The 21,869-nt window shown below is 39.4% G+C and overlaps 1 protein-coding gene across 1 annotated transcript in view; it reads right to left on the bottom strand.

Annotated features, from left to right (window-relative positions):
• The window catches only part of cabin1 (calcineurin binding protein 1), a 37,506-nt gene extending 17,856 nt beyond the window's left edge, over positions 1-19,650 (bottom strand). Inside the window, exons 1-30 of the mRNA XM_079251095.1 lie at positions 19,538-19,650; positions 18,781-18,848; positions 18,580-18,672; positions 18,367-18,480; positions 17,860-17,994; positions 17,564-17,744; positions 17,347-17,476; positions 17,080-17,229; positions 16,540-16,847; positions 16,219-16,396; positions 15,997-16,130; positions 15,690-15,907; positions 14,843-14,915; positions 12,053-12,240; positions 11,806-11,943; positions 11,431-11,619; positions 10,839-11,081; positions 10,580-10,733; positions 10,375-10,490; positions 10,056-10,217; positions 8,949-9,155; positions 8,678-8,823; positions 8,302-8,563; positions 7,964-8,134; positions 6,348-6,437; positions 6,077-6,237; positions 5,782-5,993; positions 2,845-3,024; positions 2,381-2,751; positions 1,096-1,209 (exon numbers count right to left, since the gene is read on the bottom strand). Of these exons, the coding sequence (XP_079107221.1) occupies positions 1,096-1,209; positions 2,381-2,751; positions 2,845-3,024; positions 5,782-5,993; positions 6,077-6,237; positions 6,348-6,437; positions 7,964-8,134; positions 8,302-8,563; positions 8,678-8,823; positions 8,949-9,155; positions 10,056-10,217; positions 10,375-10,490; positions 10,580-10,733; positions 10,839-11,081; positions 11,431-11,619; positions 11,806-11,943; positions 12,053-12,240; positions 14,843-14,915; positions 15,690-15,907; positions 15,997-16,130; positions 16,219-16,396; positions 16,540-16,847; positions 17,080-17,229; positions 17,347-17,476; positions 17,564-17,744; positions 17,860-17,994; positions 18,367-18,480; positions 18,580-18,672; positions 18,781-18,783 (4,821 nt within the window). The 5' untranslated portion in view covers positions 18,784-18,848; positions 19,538-19,650. The remainder of the gene's footprint in view (positions 1-1,095; positions 1,210-2,380; positions 2,752-2,844; positions 3,025-5,781; positions 5,994-6,076; positions 6,238-6,347; positions 6,438-7,963; positions 8,135-8,301; positions 8,564-8,677; positions 8,824-8,948; positions 9,156-10,055; positions 10,218-10,374; positions 10,491-10,579; positions 10,734-10,838; positions 11,082-11,430; positions 11,620-11,805; positions 11,944-12,052; positions 12,241-14,842; positions 14,916-15,689; positions 15,908-15,996; positions 16,131-16,218; positions 16,397-16,539; positions 16,848-17,079; positions 17,230-17,346; positions 17,477-17,563; positions 17,745-17,859; positions 17,995-18,366; positions 18,481-18,579; positions 18,673-18,780; positions 18,849-19,537) is intronic.
• Between the last annotated feature and the right edge of the window lie 2,219 nt (positions 19,651-21,869).

Genomic DNA, 21,869 nt, shown 5'->3' with positions numbered 1-21,869 from the left:
GTTTGAGGACTCTAGTAGTTTTGTGGGCTGCTGTAAGAAGTAAAACTGATTTAAACTAGTTTATTGTCTAATAAAACACTTCCTACAATGTATGTTTTAACAGAATCTGCCCAGTGGAGCCACCAATTACAGCAAGCTGGACTTATTCAGGTGAAAGGCAATCTCCCAGCCTTTCTTTTCTCACATCATACACATAAATATGGTATAATTAAAAGTATGAAAGAATTGAGCTCTGGTAGCCCTCAGTGTTGCCAACATTACATTCTTTTCTAAAAGCTATAATATATATAATGCTATAGTCTATAAACTTTTTCAGATGACTGCAATCTCTTTATTTCAATTAAGATTTTACTCTTAACTATGACGGAGTATTAGGGCCACAATGAGAAAAAAAATTGAGTCGGATTATTATTTTTTCCTCTGCTTTACTAGAGAATAAAGTCAAAATGACAAGAATAAAGTAAAAATGACAAGAATAAAGTAGGAATACAGTTTCGATATCTAAGTCAAAATGTCAAGAATAAAGTCAAAATGAGAATAAAATTTAAAAAAAAAAAACAAAAAAAAAAAAGAGCGACCGCATGCCGTGTAGGTTACAACGTGTGTGCATGCAACTTCTTGATGTAAAAGTGAGTAGGCTACACACAAGGCATTGTGTTTTAAAGCTGTTCAAATTCATATTGACAACTCGACCTTAACATTAGTATTTCGGCTTTGTTCTCGTCATTTCGACTTTATTCTGGTCATTTCGACTTTATTCTCTAGTAAAACAGAGGAAAAAATAATAATCCGACACTATTTTTTTTTCTCATTGTGGTCCTAATACTCCGTCGTACTTAATTTACAATTACTGTCAAAGAAATTATTTCCAAGAATGCCATAATAAAAATAAAAGTAAAAATGAGAAAGAAAATCCAATTTGGAAGTACATAAATCTATAGTTCCTTGAACAGCCACATGAGGCAGGCCATTTAAAGATAAGGTGTTATGTGTATCATCAGTCTTATAATTAATATGTTGTTGACAATGGCAGGAATAGAAAACAGAAATAGTCATAATAATCATAAAAATTCATGCACATGAACATTTACTTACATTGAAAAGGTTTGTCTTGTTTCTTTCACAGAAATGTCCTTGTGCTGGCATGTGCTTCAGCTGTTGCCATGGGACACTGCTTCCTAGCAACACATCTCTGGCCCACTGTAGATTCTGTAATAAAAAATAAATAAATGAAAAAAGGAAGAAAAACCCATGCATTTGCATGTATTTTATATACATACAAACAAATTCTAAATCTTAATGAGAAAGAGGCATATTGCTTATTTGCAATCAGTAAAATGCAGACCGCTTCACAGCACGGTGACTCATAAATCAAATGTCAATACGAGAGCTCTGTTAGAATAGATAGCAAGCTGATGCCACTTCATGTTATCTTAAACAATGCTACTGGCCTACAGCATGAAATCTCCCTCTCCTATCTTCAGAAAAGGGATAAAAATGTCCAGCCAGTGAGAGTGGAACAGTTTCCCTGAGAACAAAAAGAGGCTTTTAACACTGGATGTGTTGGGTCTATGAGGGTGGCTAAGCAACCTGTGTCAACAGCATCACATCAAGCAACTCATTAGTGCCAACGTACATTAGCCTTCATGCAAGCTGCTCAAAATGCCGGTGAAAAAAAAAAAAAAATTGAGGAAAATCTTACCAAAAACCTCCTTGAGCCTTAGACCTAAACATGTTATAAACTTGCTCTTTGACCATTAAAGAGATCCTTGTAAAACTTAACCCCATTTGACCACAAATAATAGAATGAAAATAATAATTTAGACAAAACTACCAGAAATCATGAAACCAAAATGCTGCAAATAAACTGCTTTGGCTAAAGTAGGATGATACAAAAGAGAAAGGACCTTTCCAAGCCCAAATGTGTCCTCACTGAACATGGGCAGAGGCAGTATTAAATTCAGCAGAGTGCTGACAGAAGGTTGCCATCACAGTAAAGCTCAATGCTGTCTCCCTGTGCCAAACTGGCTGAGAGAGAGCACTGCGCTACCACCCACACACACACCTCTGCCCACAGAGCCTTATAGCCAGCACAGGCTGTTTCAGCCACTCATGCAACACTGCAGTGCTCACGAGCCCACAAGAGGACTAAATAATGAAATGACCATCAGGGATCTGATATACTTTCACAACAATAACAAACACGCTCGTGTGACTTTTCAGCAGACTGCGAGGAACTAGAATCACACTCATCTTCAGTAAATGTCACCATTATTGACAGAGGATACTGATTGTAAGTATATGGTCTGGGCATAATAGATGGCTTAACCTTTAAATGAAATATGAATGAAGTGCCACGGGTGAACAGTGTTGCACTGACCTGATGGGTCTTACTGTTGGTGTAGAAAAAGGCCAGCCGGTAGAGACTCTTGTAGTGCTGAGGGAAGCGGCTGAGGCAGAGAAACAGAGCGCGGACACACATTTCCACTAGCATTCGTCTCTGATCAGCTCGTTCTGCAGGGAGGGCTTTGGGCACTTCGATCACCTCTGGCTTCTTTTTGCCATCACTGGATGGAATCTGAGCAGAGGCCTGCTGAGATGGTGCTGGCTTGGGAGGAGTGATGGGGACAGGTAGAGGCTGAGGACAAGGTTCTGCAGAGGCCTTAGGGACCAAAGTCTCTGGAATCACCACCACAGATTCTATTTCTTCTTGGATAATTTTCTCTTCTGTCTGAATGGAGCCATTTGGAGCTAGAGAACCAAATAAAAAACATCAGAGTTTGATATATTCATTTCACACAAGTTTAAATGCTTCTATTAGTGCTTTGCAGCCTTCCTGACTACCTGTGTCCTCAGATGTTGGCTGTCCATCTTTCACAGGGGTTGTGCTTTCTGGCGATGATAAACCAGCTTTGATAAAGGCAGGTTTGTGACTACTGTCTTGAGAGCTGGCTGGATCAGTGAAGACGTCCTGGGTGGAGTTGGAATCAGAAAGCAACACCACCTCACTGTCCTGACTGCGATCTGCCCAAAACAGAAAACAAAGGTTAAGCTACCAGTTGCATCATCAAGCACAGAGAATTAACCTCAGCATCAGGAATGTCATTAAGAAATGCACATCATTATACTAATAATCTATCTCTAAAAAAATAAAAACACAAATAAATTCACATAATTTTTTAAAAATAGCTTTTGATGGGGTGGTTTAAGTTGTAAATAGCTCAAATTTATTCCTTTTGAACATTTTCTCTGGTTGTGTAAACTGTTGTGTTCGTCTTTTTTTAAGCAAAAAAATGCCAAACATTCTCTGCTGTAATGTGAGGGGAAACAAGATGTAATTATTTTACTATAAGAAGTTAGAAGTCACATCTTTATTAACGCTGGTTGGGGTATTGGATGGAACTGATATGGGAAAAGGACAATTATTTAAAAGGTGAAATGGTCTGTTTTTGCAAATGGTCCAGAAAACAAACTGCCAGCTTTCCTCTCAATTGCCATGTTTTGCAGCCTCAGCAACAACATCCTTGGCAGGGAACTGTTAATAAAAAAGCAAGTCACTTTTGCTGTTCAGACAATAATGTACACAAGGGGCTTTTCAAGAGATTTACAGTCATGAGTAAACAGCAAAGTTGCTATGGTACTGTAAAATCTGTGTAAACTGACAGCTGTGTATTCAGTGCCTCCTACTAGACAGCACTTTATTCCAGTGGGTTAGAAGAGCAGTACCATTGAGTGAAGCCAGCCATATTGCAGACCTGGGCAGGCAGTAATCATGGTCAAACTCTGGTGAGGCTGTTGAAGATATGAGGAAGCTGGTTTAAAAAAAATAAAACAAAATTGCACCTCTAAATTTTGTATGAAATATGATCTGCAATAGCCTTAAATTCAGTTATTTATATGATCTTAATGAAGTACAGATTTGATGCCACACCCTTTGAAAATGTAGAACCTTATCCAGACAAGCTTGTCTTCATATTAGAGTAGACAATATTTTTAGTAGTCAATATAGCTTAACTCTGAAAAGGAAAGCCATAATCTCAGATATGAATTGTGTATTAAAAAGGAATCTATTTTGCAACTTTTTTGTCCATAAACTCCTGTTCAGTTATTTATAACAAGCATCCAGGTCAAAATCTTACAATGTAAACAATAACCATCATGTCAGAAATGAATATTTTCACTTGATCGGAGTTGGAAAATGCATGTCTGAATCTGGTTCTACAGTTTAATCACCTTGTTGCAGTTTCAGCAGGACTCAAGTCAGATATTGGACACCTACCAGCAACAATGTGCATAGTGGGGTGTTTTCTGACTTCAGCCACAGAGTTGTGTTCCAATAACAAGGCAGCCACATTCTGACATTTTCAAACTAATTAGTCATGATTACAAATTGGATCCAATTAGGCAAAGAGCAAACATGATTCTTGTAAGATTTCCAAATATTTCCCATCACCCTTTCTGTGAAAATATCCCCCAAACCAAACAATGCGACTGTATGATACACCAGACAGTTTAGTGGATTGTTAAGGGCTTTGTCCACCTGTGAAAACAATCACCCCACTAGAACTACATGCATATAAATGGCAAAGCAGGTGGTAAAAGCAAGCAGGCAAAGAGGTAGCAGGCAGGCAGGTAGGTGGGTAGGTAGGTAGGAAGGTAGGAAGGAATCTGGAAAGGGTGACAAAACTGGCAACATGGGCAATATGGCTGAATCATTTGCACATTAAAGCTACACATCATATATGGATGGGGTGGGTGGACAAATATTATATTTTTGTTTATTTGTTGTTGTTTTCATCAGATAAAAAGAACGGCAAAGACTCATTTCTTCTGACAGAAATATATACTTGACAACTTTTAAAATTAAAATGAAATGTTGAATTCTTACTGTGTAAATATATAGTACATCTCAAATAAAAACCCTCATGTTTGTTTTGGTCATAAAAATCAAGCAAAACCAGAAAACCAGTTATGACCACAACACCTAGTGGAGATATCAGAGATCCTGAACATGGATGAATCTAAGAAATGTACATTCCTTTGAGGATTGTTGTGCATCTAGCACATTTTATATCTGAATTTCAATTTTGGTATCCAAGAATGAAGATTTCCTATTCCAATCCTGAAATGAATGAATGAATGAATCCTATCACCTAACCCAAAACATTATAAACCCACAGTTAAATAAATATACTTAAAATGGCTGCAATCACTCAAGATATTATTGACTTGATCCAAAAATATATATTTTTATAACAAAATCTTCATTATTGCTATAAAACCCTGGACAAGCCACTGGAAACATTCTGATACGGTGCCGATTCACAGCACATGAAGGATGCTGAAAAAACATCACATATGTGTGCAAATGTGCCACTAAATGTATAAAAAGTTTAAAAGAAACGCCAGTCTTTACTTACCAGGAGAGGCAGGATGAGAACATAAGAACAGACATAAAGCAGCCAAAACACAGTGATGTTATACAACCAGCGCACACTTACACATGCAAACACAAGCCCCGATGCTCTCAGCAAAGCTCCACTTAGAAATCTGCTTGCTTTAAAGCTGATGCCTTATCATGCACATCAAAATAGTCAAATAATCAGTAGCCATATTGCCCATTTCACCACATCCCAATCACCCAGTGCACAGGGACCATATTAACTGAAAAACGAAGCGTGGTGATTAGCAATCCCTGCACTCCCCGGAGGGCTTCCTGTCCGAGTGCTAATAGGGCAAAGAGCCCAACCCCAGAGACAGTGTCTAGGACTGGGACTGTACCATCAGCCTGCTGCTCCTCATGCCGCTGCTGCTGCCACTGCTGCCTTCGGAGCGTTTTGCGTTTGGCGTAATCGTGGTCAAATGGCGTGGCCACATAAGGAGGAGATGTTACACCTGGAGTGGCAACTGATGGAAGTGAGGAGCTGAGGACATTTCCTATGCAAACTGAGGAACAATTAAAATCTTCATCCATCATCAAGGAAGGTTTCTCTCTGAAATGAAACAAAAACAAGAATTGTTGTTCCACTGGAAAAAAGATGTTTTTTTAATTGTGTTTTGCTTATGTATTGCTTACTTTTCATGAGACCGTGGCATGGTTGGCATGCACTTTTCTTCCCCCCGGGCAAAAGGTCCAGTAGCTGCCTCAACCAGCAAGGTAAACAGGAGCTCGTGGTCCAGATCAGGCTCGTCAGACTCTAGTAACTTAAGGATGGTGGCGCTCAGACGGAAATGCAACTGTAGGAATTTAGAAAAACAAGTCTAAATGTTCAGAAGGTTAAAATCTCTAAATGTGAACATTTCCAGACTCTTAAACATAACCGAGCTACAAGTTGCACACAGCTTACTTCCAGGGCCTCCATGGCCAAGTCAGGAGGATTATGGTAATGAATTTTCCGAGGATACCTGGCAGCTTCTTCATGCAGAAAGTGGGCTGCCTGGAAATACAGTGGAGTGAGGAGTTGAGAGTATAATACAATCTGTCAATATAAACAAACTCCTTAACTAGTAAATTCAAGTGTGAAAAGTAGAAGACAGCTACATGCGCTGACATCAGGTTTCACTGCATTCACAGTGCTGATCCATGATAGCATATCTGATAAAGCTCGCCTGCCTTCAGTGATCTAATCACAGCAGCAGAGCAATGTCTTACTCCATATTTTGTTCTACTGAGGTCAAAAATTGGCAGGAATGTAAAGGCAGGGATCTTTGTTTCTGTAGGTGTTTCATAAAACATCTTCATCCAACAGGTGCTGCGAATCAGGTTGGTTAGGGTTCATTAACGGATATTCTTGTATAACGGGCCGAACAGATTGGCTCTAATATTGTGACGAGTAGGTGGAGATGTTAAAAAAAAAAAAAAAAAGCCCACATATCAGTAACAGCCACAGCTCACATTACAGTCTATAGTACTGTGTTAAATATGCAATGTAAACCTGCAATTTTAAGTCTACTCTGTAATAAAACTGCAGTTCGATTACGAAATGAGCTAAACAAATGATAAATACTTTTACAATGGAATAAATATTAAGGGGGGGGGGGGGATGTCATGGACAGACCCCAAGTGGTATAGGTGCAATATATAAATTAATAAACGGTCTAAATATTTATAAATAAAACAAAGGTTTCTCAAATCAGAAAGTGTTTCAATAAATCTAGCAGCTGTACAGAATAACTCAGTCCAGATGTGACAATGTCAAGTCTTGCAGTTTTTCAGCAGGACCTGGTCTAATATGCTCAGTATCCCCCCTATGTTCACATGCAAAAAAAGCAAGTTTAAAATCACACCTTATTTGTATATTAAAAAAAGTTTTTCAAATCACAAACTGAACTGTGTGTTATTGGTGACATAAAACCCTTTTTGCAACCCACCAAACGCTAACTTCAGCACCAGCTAACTTCAGACTTTGTTTCTGAACATTTCTTTATCCACAACACCAGTGTTAGATAACATCAGGCTGATTAGTTTTTAACCTTATTTAAATTATGGCAAGTCCTCTCTGATTATACGTGGTCACAACTTCACATTCTTCTTCATCCAATGTACTAAGAAACGTGCATGTAAGACACAGGTGAGAACACTCCCACCGGCAGACAAACACAGTGTACCAGAAAATGGCATTAATAACAGATAACAAGGCTTTAAATATCTATTCTCCATCCTGCCAGTAAAAATGACGAGCCGTAGTTTGCATCTGGCCTCTGTATCCGCTGCTGTATCATACTGATCTGTGGTGTAGCGGTGATTTAAACTGCAGCTGGATCTCTCAACCAGACATTTACCAAAGGCCCAGCTCAACTTCTGATTGGTCATTAATGTGTTTAAGTGAGAACAAAGCTGTGTTCTTATCACACCATTGGTAGATGACCTCAGTGTGATGGTAGACCTGGTTCCCACACATAATTAAATGGTCTTGGTTGGAGATTCAGCACCGTGCTGGAATACTTGAAGCCCTGCATTTACCTTTTTGTAAAGCTGCAGATATTCCACTGGAGGATTTTTACGCTTCTCTGCTATCTTTCCCAGCATGTAGTGAATGAGCCACTCTTCTTCATCACTGTCACCCTCACAGCGGGAGGCCCCCTGGAAACACTGAGACGCTGTCTCCAACATGGCATCTCTTCTTTCTTCCATCTGAAACAACACAAACACACTCACAATGAGGTCTTTATTTCAAAGCAACAGTTCAATGTTGCTCAAGCAAGAGTGAAGCAAGTATAGTTAAACTAACGCATCTAACAAACTAAACACAACCTGTACTAATGCAGAAATAAATCAATTAAGAGCTTCATGAGTCTCACCTGTTTAACAACGTCTGGGGGAAGCTCGCTTCGCCACTGTTTTAGCTGCCGTGAGGCAAATGAATGCAGCGCATATGATATGGTGCCATACTCAATCCACAGAGAAAGGTTGGAGGAGTCTATCTCCAGGGCCCTTTTAAAGCAGTTAAGTACAGCCTGGGAGTGCTTCCATATGGGTACATCACTTTTCAGCTCATTGGAATTAAGTTTTTCTTGGATGCGGCTGGCCCTGGCTAAAGCCATACCTGCCCAGGAGTCAAACCTGAGGAGAGACAGTCCCTGTGTCATTCTCACTGAGAAAATACTATTGTACAGTCACTAAAAAAATTAGTACACTGGTGCAAAATACTGAAACCAACATGGAGAAATGGGTTACCTGTTGGGACACACACAAATGTCATGCATGTAGAACTTGATGGCTTTGGACTGCTCCTTGTTCTTGAAATGATAATCAGCTAGCAGGTAGTAGATTTCATTGATAATAGGAGGTGCAGGGGCACCACCCTCAGGAAGGCAAGGAGCCTGTAAGAAAGCAAAATACAACATTTTAGTAGTCATGCTTGACAACAACAAACCCGCTACTAAAGATAAAAGTAATATAAATGCAGACAATGAGTCTTATTTTCAGCACGGCCTCACAGACTGACCTTTTCCGTCATGCCCTCAATGTGCGCTGCTACTTCATCCATGGTAAGGACGGGACTGTCACTTGACGGGGCAATGCTAGCAAACCTCCTCAGGAGATTGGCCAGTTCTGCAGACACCGTGCTTGTCTTATAGCTGTCAAACTCAGGGAGTGACTTTGGCTTGAAATATTTGAACATAAAAAGTGCATCACTCCACAGAAGCTCAACCTACAAAAACAGAGATCAATTCCACAGCAATCATTACTGCCACGGTCCACTGAATTTTGTGATCGCAATATGTAGTGCAACAGAACATTAGCAGGAACAAGCAGACTTTACTCATGCACTGCATTAGTCCACAAGTACAGTCAGTATTCTGACATGAATGGATTGACACCCACCTGGTGGTTAGATACAAGCATTACAAAAATAGACAGAAAACACACAAGATCAAGGGCTGCACACAAAAGCCCACTGCTGTGTAAAATTACTTTAATTTCTAAACTAAAACTGAACAAACTCTATAACAAAGACCTTTTAGCATATTTTGAGCTGACGGAGACTAAGAGAGTCTCAGACACTGTACAGCGAGGATAGACTGACTATTTGCAGTTAATAATACAAACCAGAATTTCACTGGTTTATTGCAGCTTATCTACATTTGCTTGAATTTCTTAGTCATATGAATGCTTTTATTACAACAAAACCATTTCATGGCCTCTATTTTTTTTTCCAGTGAGACCAGATCTGTGTACTTCACCAACAAAATAATATTAATGGATGCAGCTGCCCTTTCTGTCATGAGGGTCAGTGAAGCGAATGTTTGCGTCATCAGCAGTCTGCTCCCTTTCATGCACTCTTCTAATATAAGTTTTCCAGTACAATTTAGAACTTGTACCTATTGGCCAAAGCCTCGAGCAACCTCTTCACTGTCTCTTTATCACCATGTAGCTATTATCCAAAAGGCAGCTCAGCTTAATTTGCCGTTTTTGTTTTTACACTTTCAGTTAGATAACAAGCCAATTAAAACTGGGTCATCCTGTAAATGACTAAACTGATTGAACTCAAACTAGCAGATGTCATTCAAGCTGATACAATAAATGATGAATGCCAAATCAAAGTCAGGACCTGTGGAGATGAGTGGTCCTCCAGGTAACGGGCCTTGCTCTTCTTACTGGGGTAGGCATATAGACAGAAAAAGCATTGTTCCAGGGCCATTTCCAACTCCTCTTTATAAGGATGAGGGTCGGTGCTGGAAGAAGCTGCAAACGCTTTTTCCAAAACTTGAACCTATATTAAAACAACATTGCACAGCAGACAGAATAGTCATCAAAAAAATATTTAATTTGTTCTTTAAAATAGAAAAGAATGTGCAAACTCTCAATTATGTTAAGTGTTTTATTTAAAAAAAAAAAAAAAAAAGTTTTTTGTTTTTGTTTTAACTTACAAAGAACTTGAGGAGTGCACCATCTGAGCTGCAGCACAAGGAGCGACGACCAAGGTATTCATGAGCTGTGTTTAAAAGCATCAGGGAGGAGGGCAGCATGGGGGTGTCGGCTTCATCTGGAAATGATCAACATCACACAACGTATCAGCTGGCAGTCCATCAGCAATACAGGAAAGCCACAGCATGAAAAGAAAGCAGAAAACACCTTCATCATCATCCAAAGATATATGCTGTCTGAGCATACAGTCAAATGCAGCCTCCTCATGTTTGATGATGCGATACAGAATAATCCAAGGCAGAACTGAGAAGAAATAAGGCTCCTTGGGATCGTCAGAAACGGCCATGCTAAGGTCGATCAGCTAAGAAAGAAAGAAAAAAAAAACAGTTATAAGTTTAATCAGTTTCTGCTGTAATAAGTTACTCATTGTAGCATCAGTCGGTGCTTCGTTTAATTCCTTTCAAACCTGGATTAGATTGTTTGCCAGTCGGGCCATACTAGAGAAGTGAGGGACATTGCTTAGAAGCTCAGACTCTTTGGTGAAGCAGACTTCAATGCCATCTAGTAGCTTTCCAATGGTGCTGACCCACTCCTCCTTGCTTGGGGGTGAACCGGTTGGAGCAGAGTTCAGCTGTTGCAGGGCTTCATTTAAAGCCAGCTCGCTGCACTCCAAACACTGCTTGTAGTCCTGCAGTTTTAACAGAGAGTTCTAGGGTAGAGAATCGAAACCCAGAGTGTCACTACAACAGTACACAAACACACATCAAGATTTAGAAATCAAGTAGATACTAGACTCCTTTCCACACCAGAAACACAGGGCAGGTATGAGATACAAACTTTTACAAGAACCCCTTCAACTTTTCTCTTGTTTAAAATGGATCTTCTATAATGAGCGTGACAAAAATCAACAGAACTATGGACTTGTGGACCTAAAATAATGACAATGTAGGATGCATACACATTGCTGTGTGTTCTGTAAGCCTATATAGCAAATTTGACTGAAAACTGCCCACTCGTTCCTGCAGGAGACAAAAGTCTTTTGTTGTGGTATTTCAAACCTGTAGCAGCATCAACTGCGCAGGACGCTCTGGTGCTGAGCTCACAAACTCCAGAGGTTTGCTCCTGTTTCCATAATTAAGAGTGGGCTGCAGCAGGTGCACAACAGACTCAAAGTCTGCAGACTCAAAGAGACGTTGGATCTCTTCTAAAGACTGACAACGCTCCAGAGATTTCAGCCTCTTGTCAATCTGTCCATGGGAAAAGAGAAAACTCAGACAAAACACAAGCTCTTCTTATGAACATGAACAAAAGGACAGAAGCCATCTCGCGATTGTAAAACTTTTTTAAGTTATTTCATAGATTGAACATGAACAATAGACTAAAAATGAGGGATATAATAATATATGAAATGTCTTCTGGTCCACCACACTGACCTCCTCCACAGATATGGCCGCATCAACACGTAGGTTGGGCAGATTGATTGTGTAATGTTTCCCATCTGTAGTCTTTGGCTTGCTCTGCAAAAGGCCTATACATACCTCATAGCTCTCGAGGGCAAATTCCATGTCTCCCTAACAATAGCAAAAAACATGGTCTTACAAGTCGCTTCTCGGAAAGTTGTGCAAAAATGACTCACAGACAGAAAGAAAGCAGTCAGAAACAAGAAAATAATTATTTTACCTGGAGAGCCAAGAATCGTGCTTTTAGCCAATAGACACGCACCATAATATCTAACCAGTCATCTTCAAACAGGTCTTTTTGGGAAGAACCGAGGGCAACAACTAACAAATCATCCTGGAAGTGCTGCCCAGGAAATTCTGAGTCAGTTGTATCCTTGCTTGGACTGCCACAGCTTTTTCTTGGAGTAACTAGAAAATGTATAAAATGGTTACTTAAAACCAAGTATGAATAATACAGGGAATGTAAATATATCACTGTTTTTAGTGAGACACATTGCCTGACAAGACAGGGAATATAATCTTATATTAAAGGCTGCTGGTCTCTACAGGGACCTTTGCCATCTAGCAAAAGTATGTTGACCGTGAATATTAACATGTGGCCCGAAAGAATTTTAACATAGATAATATATATATGATATAATCACTGGGAATTTTGCCCTGGGAAAAATCATAAAACAAAACTATCACGTATTTTAAAATATGAATGTCTGGTCATATTTCAAAGTATGAATTGTTAGTGAAAGTAAGATATCAAAGGCCCCAGCTAGCATTCTGGCTGTATGCCGACAGGTTTGTCACAACAATTTTATGTCACTCAAAAGTTTGTAATGAAAAATGTAACAATACAAGTTAATCTCAGAAAACCAGAATATTATGAAAAACTTCAATATTTTTTGTCACTCATTTCAGAATGTGAAATCTAAATATTTTATAGATTCATATACAGAGTGAAACATTTCAAATATTCAATCCTTCAAATTTTGATAATTGGGGCTTATAGATAATGAAAACCCAAAATGCAGTGTCTCAGAAAATTAGAATATTGTGAAAAACTTCAATTTTAGAAAGTCATGGTGTCACACGCTGATCAACTAATTAACTCAAAATACCTGCAAAGGTATCCTAAACCTTTAAATGGTCTCTCAGTCTGGGTCAGATGGCTACACAAACATGGGGAAGACTGCTGACTTGACAGATGTCCAGAAGACGATCATTGACCCTCCACAAGGAGGGAAAGCCATAAAAGGTCATTTCTAAAGAAGCTGCTTGTTCAGAGTGCTGTATCCAAGAATATTAATAGAAAGTTGGGTGAAGGGAAAACCTGTGGAAGGAAAAGGTACACCAGCAAAAGGCATAACTGCAGTCTTGAGAGGATTGTCAAGGAACATCCATTCAAAAATTTGGGGGAGCTTCACAAAGAGTGAACTGATGCTGGATTCAGCGCATCAGGAGCCATTACACCAGAGCAGTGTCACACGCTGATCGCTTCCATTGCCACGCCGCATTGATGCAGTAATTCATGCAAAAGGAGACCCAACCAAGTACTGAGTGCATGGAAATGAACATACTTTTCAGAAGCCTGGCATTTGTTTAAAGTATCCTTTTTTCCCCCCTCATTGATCTGATGTAATATTCTAACTTTCTGAGACGCTGCGTTTTGGGTTTTCATTATCTATAAGCCACAACCATCAAAATTTCAAGAAATAAAAGTTTGAAATGTTTCACTCCATGTAGAATGAATCTATAAAATAGATAGGTTTCACATTCTGAAATGAGTGATAAAAAAATGTTGAACTTTTTTATAAAAATTCTAATTTTCTGAGATGTACCTGTATATGAAATTACAGAGCGGAATTCACTTATTAAAGCAAGTCATGAGATATTTAAAATGTTTTGGCAGAACACATCTTCTCTTTTTTTTATTATGTTCCTAGAAAAGGTTTTCTTGTTAATTGTCTCAATAACAACAGTTATACAAAAAGCTTGTAAACCTGATTACCAAAATTACAATGGCAGGTTAGGAAAGTGATTCAGCCTCCATTAAAATTAAAATAATACATTATTATTATTAATTAATTAATTTAAACATTTTTGGTCCAAACCTTTAAAGTTTAGTCACTTTTCAAGAAATTTCACAGGCTACCAATTGCTAAAAGATCACCAGTCCATCAGACTGCCAACACAGAGAGATAAACAACCCCTCACACTGATACTCACCCCTCAAGACAGTTGAGGGAACATGATTAACCGAACATGCATGGTTTTAGACTTCAGGAGAAAGCAAGAATACCTGGACAGATCAACAGACTTCACAGCGTCCTGCTCAGCCATGTGATGTAAATAATTACCTCCACAGAGGAGATTATGTTGCTGGTGTTTATCTGTTTGTTTGGTAGCAACTTTGCACAAAAACTACTGGATGGACTGTTACAATTTTTTCTGAAAATGGGTCTATGTCCAGTTTAAGATTACATTCAATTATTGGGAGTGATCCAGATCACCGGCTCAATCCAGGAATTTTTTTTGATAGATTCTTTATCATTGCAAGATAGGGCCATTTTCATTGTACTATAAATGGTCAGGGTGCTTGGCTAAAAATATAGGAGATGTTTCCAACAAGGTTTTACAAGATTTTCAAAGATAGATCTGGATCACGGCAGAATTCTGGATATTACAATCCAGAACAGAGAAAAATCAGGGAATTTTCATCACTGCAAGAGAACAAATCAAGATCTAAACATACAACAAACACCACAACATTGCCAAGAGACTGGATTCATCATCAATGAATCTGGGAATTTAATAGCGTGTATATAACATATACATACAACATATAAAATGAATGCAGGACTAGTACGTGAGGTAGAAATCACAAAACGTGTAGAAATGAGCTGTTTGGCAGAGGTCTGCACTCTCCTCGTGCTTTTCTGCTTTCAAATGCACAATACTGCAGTCCATCATATTTAATCAAACTCCATTATGCATGGTGTGAGTGAACTCATTAACTTACCAATCTTCCCTTTGCTGTGTAACCATTGCTCCAACTGCAACTCCATACAGGCCAAGCTCATTGCCAACATCTCCTGTATATGCAGAAAATGTGAAAAGATGAAGCAAAATTACACCCTCCCCCCCCCCAAAAAAAACCAAAAAACTTTACAAATCCCTGGGGGAAATTATAATAGAGGTCACTGTGAAGACAAAAACAGGAGGCAAAGTCTGGCATGTACACTTTTAGCCTTGTCCAATTCAAGACATTTTTAAAATACAATATATCCTGGATAATGCTGACATATTTGAGATTGAATCCACCGTGGTTCTTAAAGGCAAATATCATAAGAATCTGGGATAGTAAATAAATAATGCACATTTAACTGTGCATAATGACATAGCATTTTACATTAATTAAATCATCTGACTGGGTAGTAGTAAACCTCATAACAAAATAAGGAAAAGGGGAAATTTACACTTTTTCACAAACCTCAAATAATTATCTGTAAAAGAATAAATAAAAGTCTTATATCATCATTTTTTGGAGTTCATACCCAGCATCTGGCTTATGCAAAAGATCTACTTATGCATGAGTCACAGTGAAATGATGGCACAAGAGACAAACGTGGACTGTATTTTATCTCATTTAATCTGTGTTAAATTACTGCTCAGACTGCCTCAGATTAAACCTCAGCTACAAGATAGAATCAGGAGCTTGAACTGATAGTTTATGGTCTATCACACTAATATCTGTTTTAGGAAAAGTCTTCAACCTCATAAAAAGCTTTCTAATGGTTCTGCCACATGTCCCACTTTCTCAAAGTCAAGTTTAAGCAGTCATGAAATGAAGTTTTCTGGCAATTTACCCGGAGGTGCAGGTTGCTGCAGTCTCGAACTAAAGGGTTGGGCAGGCCGCTGCTGTGCTTCCTCCAGCTCTGATAGACCTCCAGCACCACAGCAGTCAGCCCCCGGGGCCACTCCTTCATGAACTTCTGACCCACTGCCTTCAGATAGCGCATCATCAGATCCAGGATGCCACCATTGGCCAAATTATTAAGCAAGAACTTGTGGACATCCTGTTGTTCTACAGAGGAAATGCACACATTGTTTAAACAAAACGCCAACACAAAACAACAATGTGATGTAAATACATATCCATGATGCAATTCATACCAGATTCCATGTATTCAATGGAGTCAACATGTAAGCAACTCCCATGTAAAGGCTGAATATCCTCCTTCCCATCACAATGTGTCTCAAGATTGCTTAGACTCTCATCGTCATTGTCAGGATCAAACTTCTTCAGCCTAAAGCAGACGAGAAAAATAGTTTTTTAAGTCAGCAGAGCTATGACCAGACGTCTGTGCCTTGCGTATAAAGTTTAATACCAGGTACCTGGAAGGTAAATATTTAAAAAGCAGTTCCTGAAAGTCAATCTTCTCCTCTTTCTTGCATTTTGTGTTTCGAACACGTGCAGATCGACGCTTGGCTGTCTCCCCACTATCCTCTACTGCACGTTTCCTTTTTGGGGCTTTCTTCACTTTATCAGTGACAGAAACTTCCACTCCTGTAACTGGAGTCATATCAGAAGATTACAGACAAAGATGATATTACAGATTATTGGTGAAATAACTGCATATTCCGTTTCCAAAAAGCATCATGCAGGAAGGTGATGATAACACTTTTTATGTTTTAAAATTGACTTAATAAACTAACCAGCAGGGGGAGCAGAAGTATTGATCTCCACGACAGTCTGGCTTGGTGCAATTTGAAGTTGAGAGCCAGAATGGGACAGCACTACCGGCTCACAGAAGGCTACTGGTGGCAGGGAAGAACTGGGGCTGCTGCTCAACACAGTGGTTTGGCCCATACTGACAGGGCTGCTTGGCTGGGGGAGATTCTGGAGGAAGTTTGGGTCGCTGTACTCTGACAGGTCTATCCTGCGGCCAAGACTTGGGCGTGGTGGCTCACACGTGGTCTGATGTTTGTACATTGCCAGTAAGCTTTCACCGACATGTTTCCATCTGCCATGAACAGAAGTGACATTTCTGATTCACAGCTGGAAAATTATGTGTGGGGAGACCAAAAATTTATTGTAACATCAACTAGAATTAAAAAAGAAAACTCCTTTATGATAAAAGGATGCTGAAATGCAGCATTTCTCAGCTTTGTGAGACAATCTTTTTTCCCAAACCATTACAAGACATGGCATTTAAAATTAAACTCCCACACAAGAAATAGAAAATGACGACTCACGAGAGGCAGCGAATGGGCTGAATCAGGACTAGGTCAGGTTTTGGTTCGCAGTGGGAAAGAGCCTGTCTGCGCCTCCTTATCTCTCGTGCCTCCTCCACAATGGATCTGCGCTCCTCTTCCTCCACTTCCACATAGTGAATTGACATATCGCTGCAATTAATCCAGAGCAAAACACAAGAATTTTTTTTTCAATGCTGTGAAATCAACAGAGTTGCAGCTAGAGCACATCATAAACAGATGGAGGACCAAAGAGCGGGCTGGCATCACCATTTCATGAACATCTGCATCGTATCCCTCTTCAAACATGGCTGCTCCTCAAAGATTTTTTCCTTCAGCACCAGGCCTTTAGTGTAGCAATGATCCTTCTCCAAAGCTTTAGCAATGAAGTACAAACACCCTTGGGGAAAAAAAAGCAGATGATGGTTATTTTACTTTCCAAGCTTAAAGTGTAATGATTAAGAGCTCATGATGATATGTTACATACAGGTGTAGTCACTAAGAGTGTAGAGAATAGTTATGAGGTTGTCCAGACAAGGCCAGTGGTCTGGGTTACAGTTTAATCCCTCCTCAAAAGCATGACGAGCAAGAGGGATGCGCACCAATCGTACAGCCACCTGACCAATTTTGTACCACATGTTCACATCGGTGGAATCCAACATCACTGCCTAAGAAAGAAAAGACAAAAACAATTATACACAAAGCAGTTACTTTACCATAATATACAAATAATAAACACTTAAAGATGATTAAAAAGTTTAAATATGCCAATCCTTGTCATACCTCTAAATAAAACTCCATGGCGGTCTCCAAGTCATCCCGAGATGCAGCCATGCTTGCCAAGTTTTTAAATGTTGAATATTTCAACATCAGGCCAGGATGCTTGAGACCCACTCTCTGATCATCTGAAGGCATGGCCTAACAGACATTAAGATATGATAGTTTATACAACAAATAAAATGTAGTGGAGCAACATGAATGATAGGTTACAGCTCTTATATGTGAACAAGTTCAAACTGAAAATAATCCAGGCAGATATCACGGGACTAACTGTGAGTACAGGTAAAACTCGCAAAACACAATAAATGTGGGCACAACTAGACCTTCATAAAGCATCCAAAAACAATAAGCAGTGTCTCGTACTAAGAATACTACTAATAAACTTTTAAGTTTCACAGATGACTTCACTAAAAGATTTTCAAAATGTTGCTGTCTAAATGGAGTTTAGTAAGTAAGCTACCTGACTACATGGAAAGGCCCATATAATGTACTGCATTGTTTTTTTCTTACCTCTTTGAGCAGCGGAGTCGTAAGAAGCTCATGATAGGCCTTGGCAGACTGCTCAAACTTGTCATGTTTTTGCAGATCCAAAGCTTTGTGATATAAAGCAAAGGCCTCAGCTTCCTGTGGAGACAAAAAGGAAATTCAGACTCATCAAAAATTAGCTGCATTCAGATAAAAGTTGGCTCAATATTATTCATTAATTAAATCTTTGGTATATACTTGAGCTTCTTTTGTCTGACTCTTGCTGCTTCTCAAGGGGTCTTGAGACTCATCTGCAGCTGTAGAGGCAGCATTTAATGCTGCTATGCGAATCTGCAAAGATCATCAATAATATTTTATATAAAATCTGCAGATTCACAAAGTATCACCAAACAGCATCACAGAATATTAGCATACTTTTCCACAATAAAAATAACGTACCATTTTAATTTGTTTGTTTGATCTTCAGCCTCTTGTATGTTTGCAATTTTTGTGTGTTTCTGCAGAAACTGATTATGCCAAGGACAGAGGAAAACAGAGAATAAAGCAACCAAGCAAGACACATACAAAACCAAAAGGTCCAAAAACATGCATGTTAACTTAATTGGTTACTCAAAATGGTCCCCAGGAGTGTGTGTGTGAATGGTTGTCTGTCTGTATTGGCCCTGTGGTATACTGGCAACCTGTCCATGATTGCTGGGATAGGCTTCAACTTCCCTGCGACCCTTAATTGCACAAGCAAGAAAATGACTGACTGATATACAAAACCTTGTAGCTTGTATTATTAATGCCACCAGAATGCCTATACCATTAATTTTGGATGTCTGAGTGTATGTGTTGGTAAAACATCCCAGCAGATAGAGGGACGAGAAGACGAACCGGAGCAGTCAAGCTTTAACACTACGGAACTACTTTGAAAGGGGCTTGGGACCGACTTGCTACCCTTTTGGCCATTCACTTATAACTAGCCTGCTCAGCTTAACTGTAAGGTTGGATGAAACTCAGTTTGACATAAGCGATGGTATATCGGCACCAGTAACATTTACTTGATGTATTATTTCGGCAACGCAGCAAATTCAAACAAGTCACACCTCAGATCGCTTCCCAGCAAGTTAAATAATTAGCAAAGAAATTATGAGAGCTAACGTTAGCATCTGTCTCCCCGGGCAACCATCACTCGTAAAGAGAGGCGACCTACCGTTCATTCCCGACGTAACTGGATTTGTGAAGTTGCACATACTTGAGGGACACACTGAACTCTGAAAAGACTGTGGCAATAAATCATAAAGGGATTTATAAACTACATTTATTACCCATCCTTTGTTGTTGTAGGACGTAGATGTGCGTCACAGGAAGACGTTAACTGCGCGCCAATGACTAAAATTGTCACTCATTGGTCAATACGTTCTGGGTGGATGGATTTGACCAATGATATATTTCTATATAGGGGCTACTGGGCTGGAGGCAACGAGCATAGACATCGTATACATAGACGCTTCATCGCGCCACCATCTTGGATGGATCTCCGGTGCACCTCCAATGCATTTATTTGAAAGGTATAGGTCCAATCACAACAAAAATTGCACAATCAACAAAATAGCATCAATCTAATATTTTTCCTTAAACACCTCATAGGAATAAATTTTATCATTTGCATTTAGTAGATTATTCACTGTGTTAACATTATTTATAAACCAGTTATATAGAAAAGTGTTTTTTTTGTGTGTAATATATACGCGTTGTTTCCATAGACTGTGTATTGTTCCACAGAAAACAGTTGTATGGGGAAATTACATTGATTCTGCCATAGACATCAGATATGTCTATGGATTCTGCAGCGAGACACGAAAGCGGAGACCCATCCAATATGGCAGCGACGCTGGTTCACTCCCCAGCGCTCAATGAGGAGTCTACGTAAATATGGCAACGAGCGGCTAATTCAGGGGTTTGGGACAGAGACGTACAGAAGTCGGTCGGCTGCTTCGGGAGCAGAGAAAGTTAAGTTTAAGAAGCTGTTTAGCGGTAAATGTTTTGTAACAAGCTTTAGTAATAAACACCACGAAGCGCTGCTTCACAGCTGCTTGGTAAAGTTTAGCGAGTTTACCCCGAAGTAGCGACGGCAGAAATGGGAGATTGAATAGTTTGGAGAAACGATTGTTCCAATTAAAGAATCGATCTTTAGGAATGTTCGCATAACATTACCACAGTGACATCTCGTGGCCAATAAAAATGTGATTTCAACATATTGAACTCAATAAAATGCGACGTCTATGGTTCTGAGTGACGGTTCGGAGTTGTTTGGTCTGTTGTTAAGCATAGACCGTGTATGAAAGATGTATGTGTAACCTATTTTGTTTGTTGAGACGACCATGGGTAAAATTACAGCACCCACACACATTTTTCCCAGATAACCAATACTATGACAATGAATGTTTTGAAGCTCCAACTCAGCTTGACTTTCGTGTTTGACCATGTTTGACAAATTTATTAAAATAGTTTGTATGACATTCAGTTAATGAAATTAAAGCCACGTGGTATAGAACAGGGGTCGGCAACCCGCGGCTCTAGAGCCGCGTGCGGCTCTTTGGCTGCCCTGGAGCTCCCTGGAGCTTTTTCAAAAATGTTTTTTTTAAAAATGGAAAAGGATATATATTTTTGTTTTGATCTGGTTCTGTAGGAGGACAAACATGACACAAACATTCTTTGGAAGATTTGCGTCATAGCCTGCGACACACATAGCCTATCAGCAGGGCGGGAGGAGGCAGGTGGCTGTTGTAAACAAACCGGGGCTGTGTGATGCGCCATGGATCCCAAAGGGAAAAAGAGAAAAATAACAGAGGAGAACAGAAGATTCAACGTTTCTTGGACCGAATCATTTACATTTATTGCCAATGAGGAAGGATTGCCTGAATGTTTGTTCTGTAGCGAGAAGTTGTCAAATAACAAAAAGAGTAATGTGGAAAGACATTTCCAGGGAAAGCATGCTACATTTGCAGCCAGTACCCAGTTGGGAGTGACACAGAAAGTGCGATTGCATTACTTCTGGAAATATTAGAGAAGCGCAAAAATAGATTTAAGTGGATTGCATCTCCAAACTCCACTACTGCTGCAAGTTTTGTTGCAACCCGGGAGATAATAAAGTGTAGAAAACCGTTCGCAGATGGTGACTACATGAAGGAGTCAGTCATCAACATATCAGGACACGTATTTGCTAACTTCAAAAACAAAACCGAGATAATACAGAAATTCAAAGACATGCCCCTCTCCACTAAGACAGTGAAGGAAAGGACCATTAAAATGGCAAGCAACATTAACGATCCGCAAATCAAGGACATTAATTCAGCACAAGTTACATCTTACATGCCCGATGTTGAGAAGCTGACCAGTGATGTCCGAAAACAGAAGTCACATTAAACGGGCAAGAACATAATCCTTCATACACACATATTGAGGAACAAAGTGGATGTTCTTATAAAATGATTTCTGATTTTTGTCTGTATATATTTGGAATGACACTTGGTAATGTTGCT

The sequence above is a fragment of the Telmatherina bonti genome (assembly GCF_933228915.1).
Source record: "Telmatherina bonti genome assembly, chromosome: 13".
NCBI classification, from domain to species: Eukaryota; Metazoa; Chordata; class Actinopteri; order Atheriniformes; family Telmatherinidae; genus Telmatherina; species Telmatherina bonti.
The sequence above is the reverse complement of the archived record's forward strand: the minus strand, read 5'-3'. Positions and strand labels throughout refer to the sequence as shown.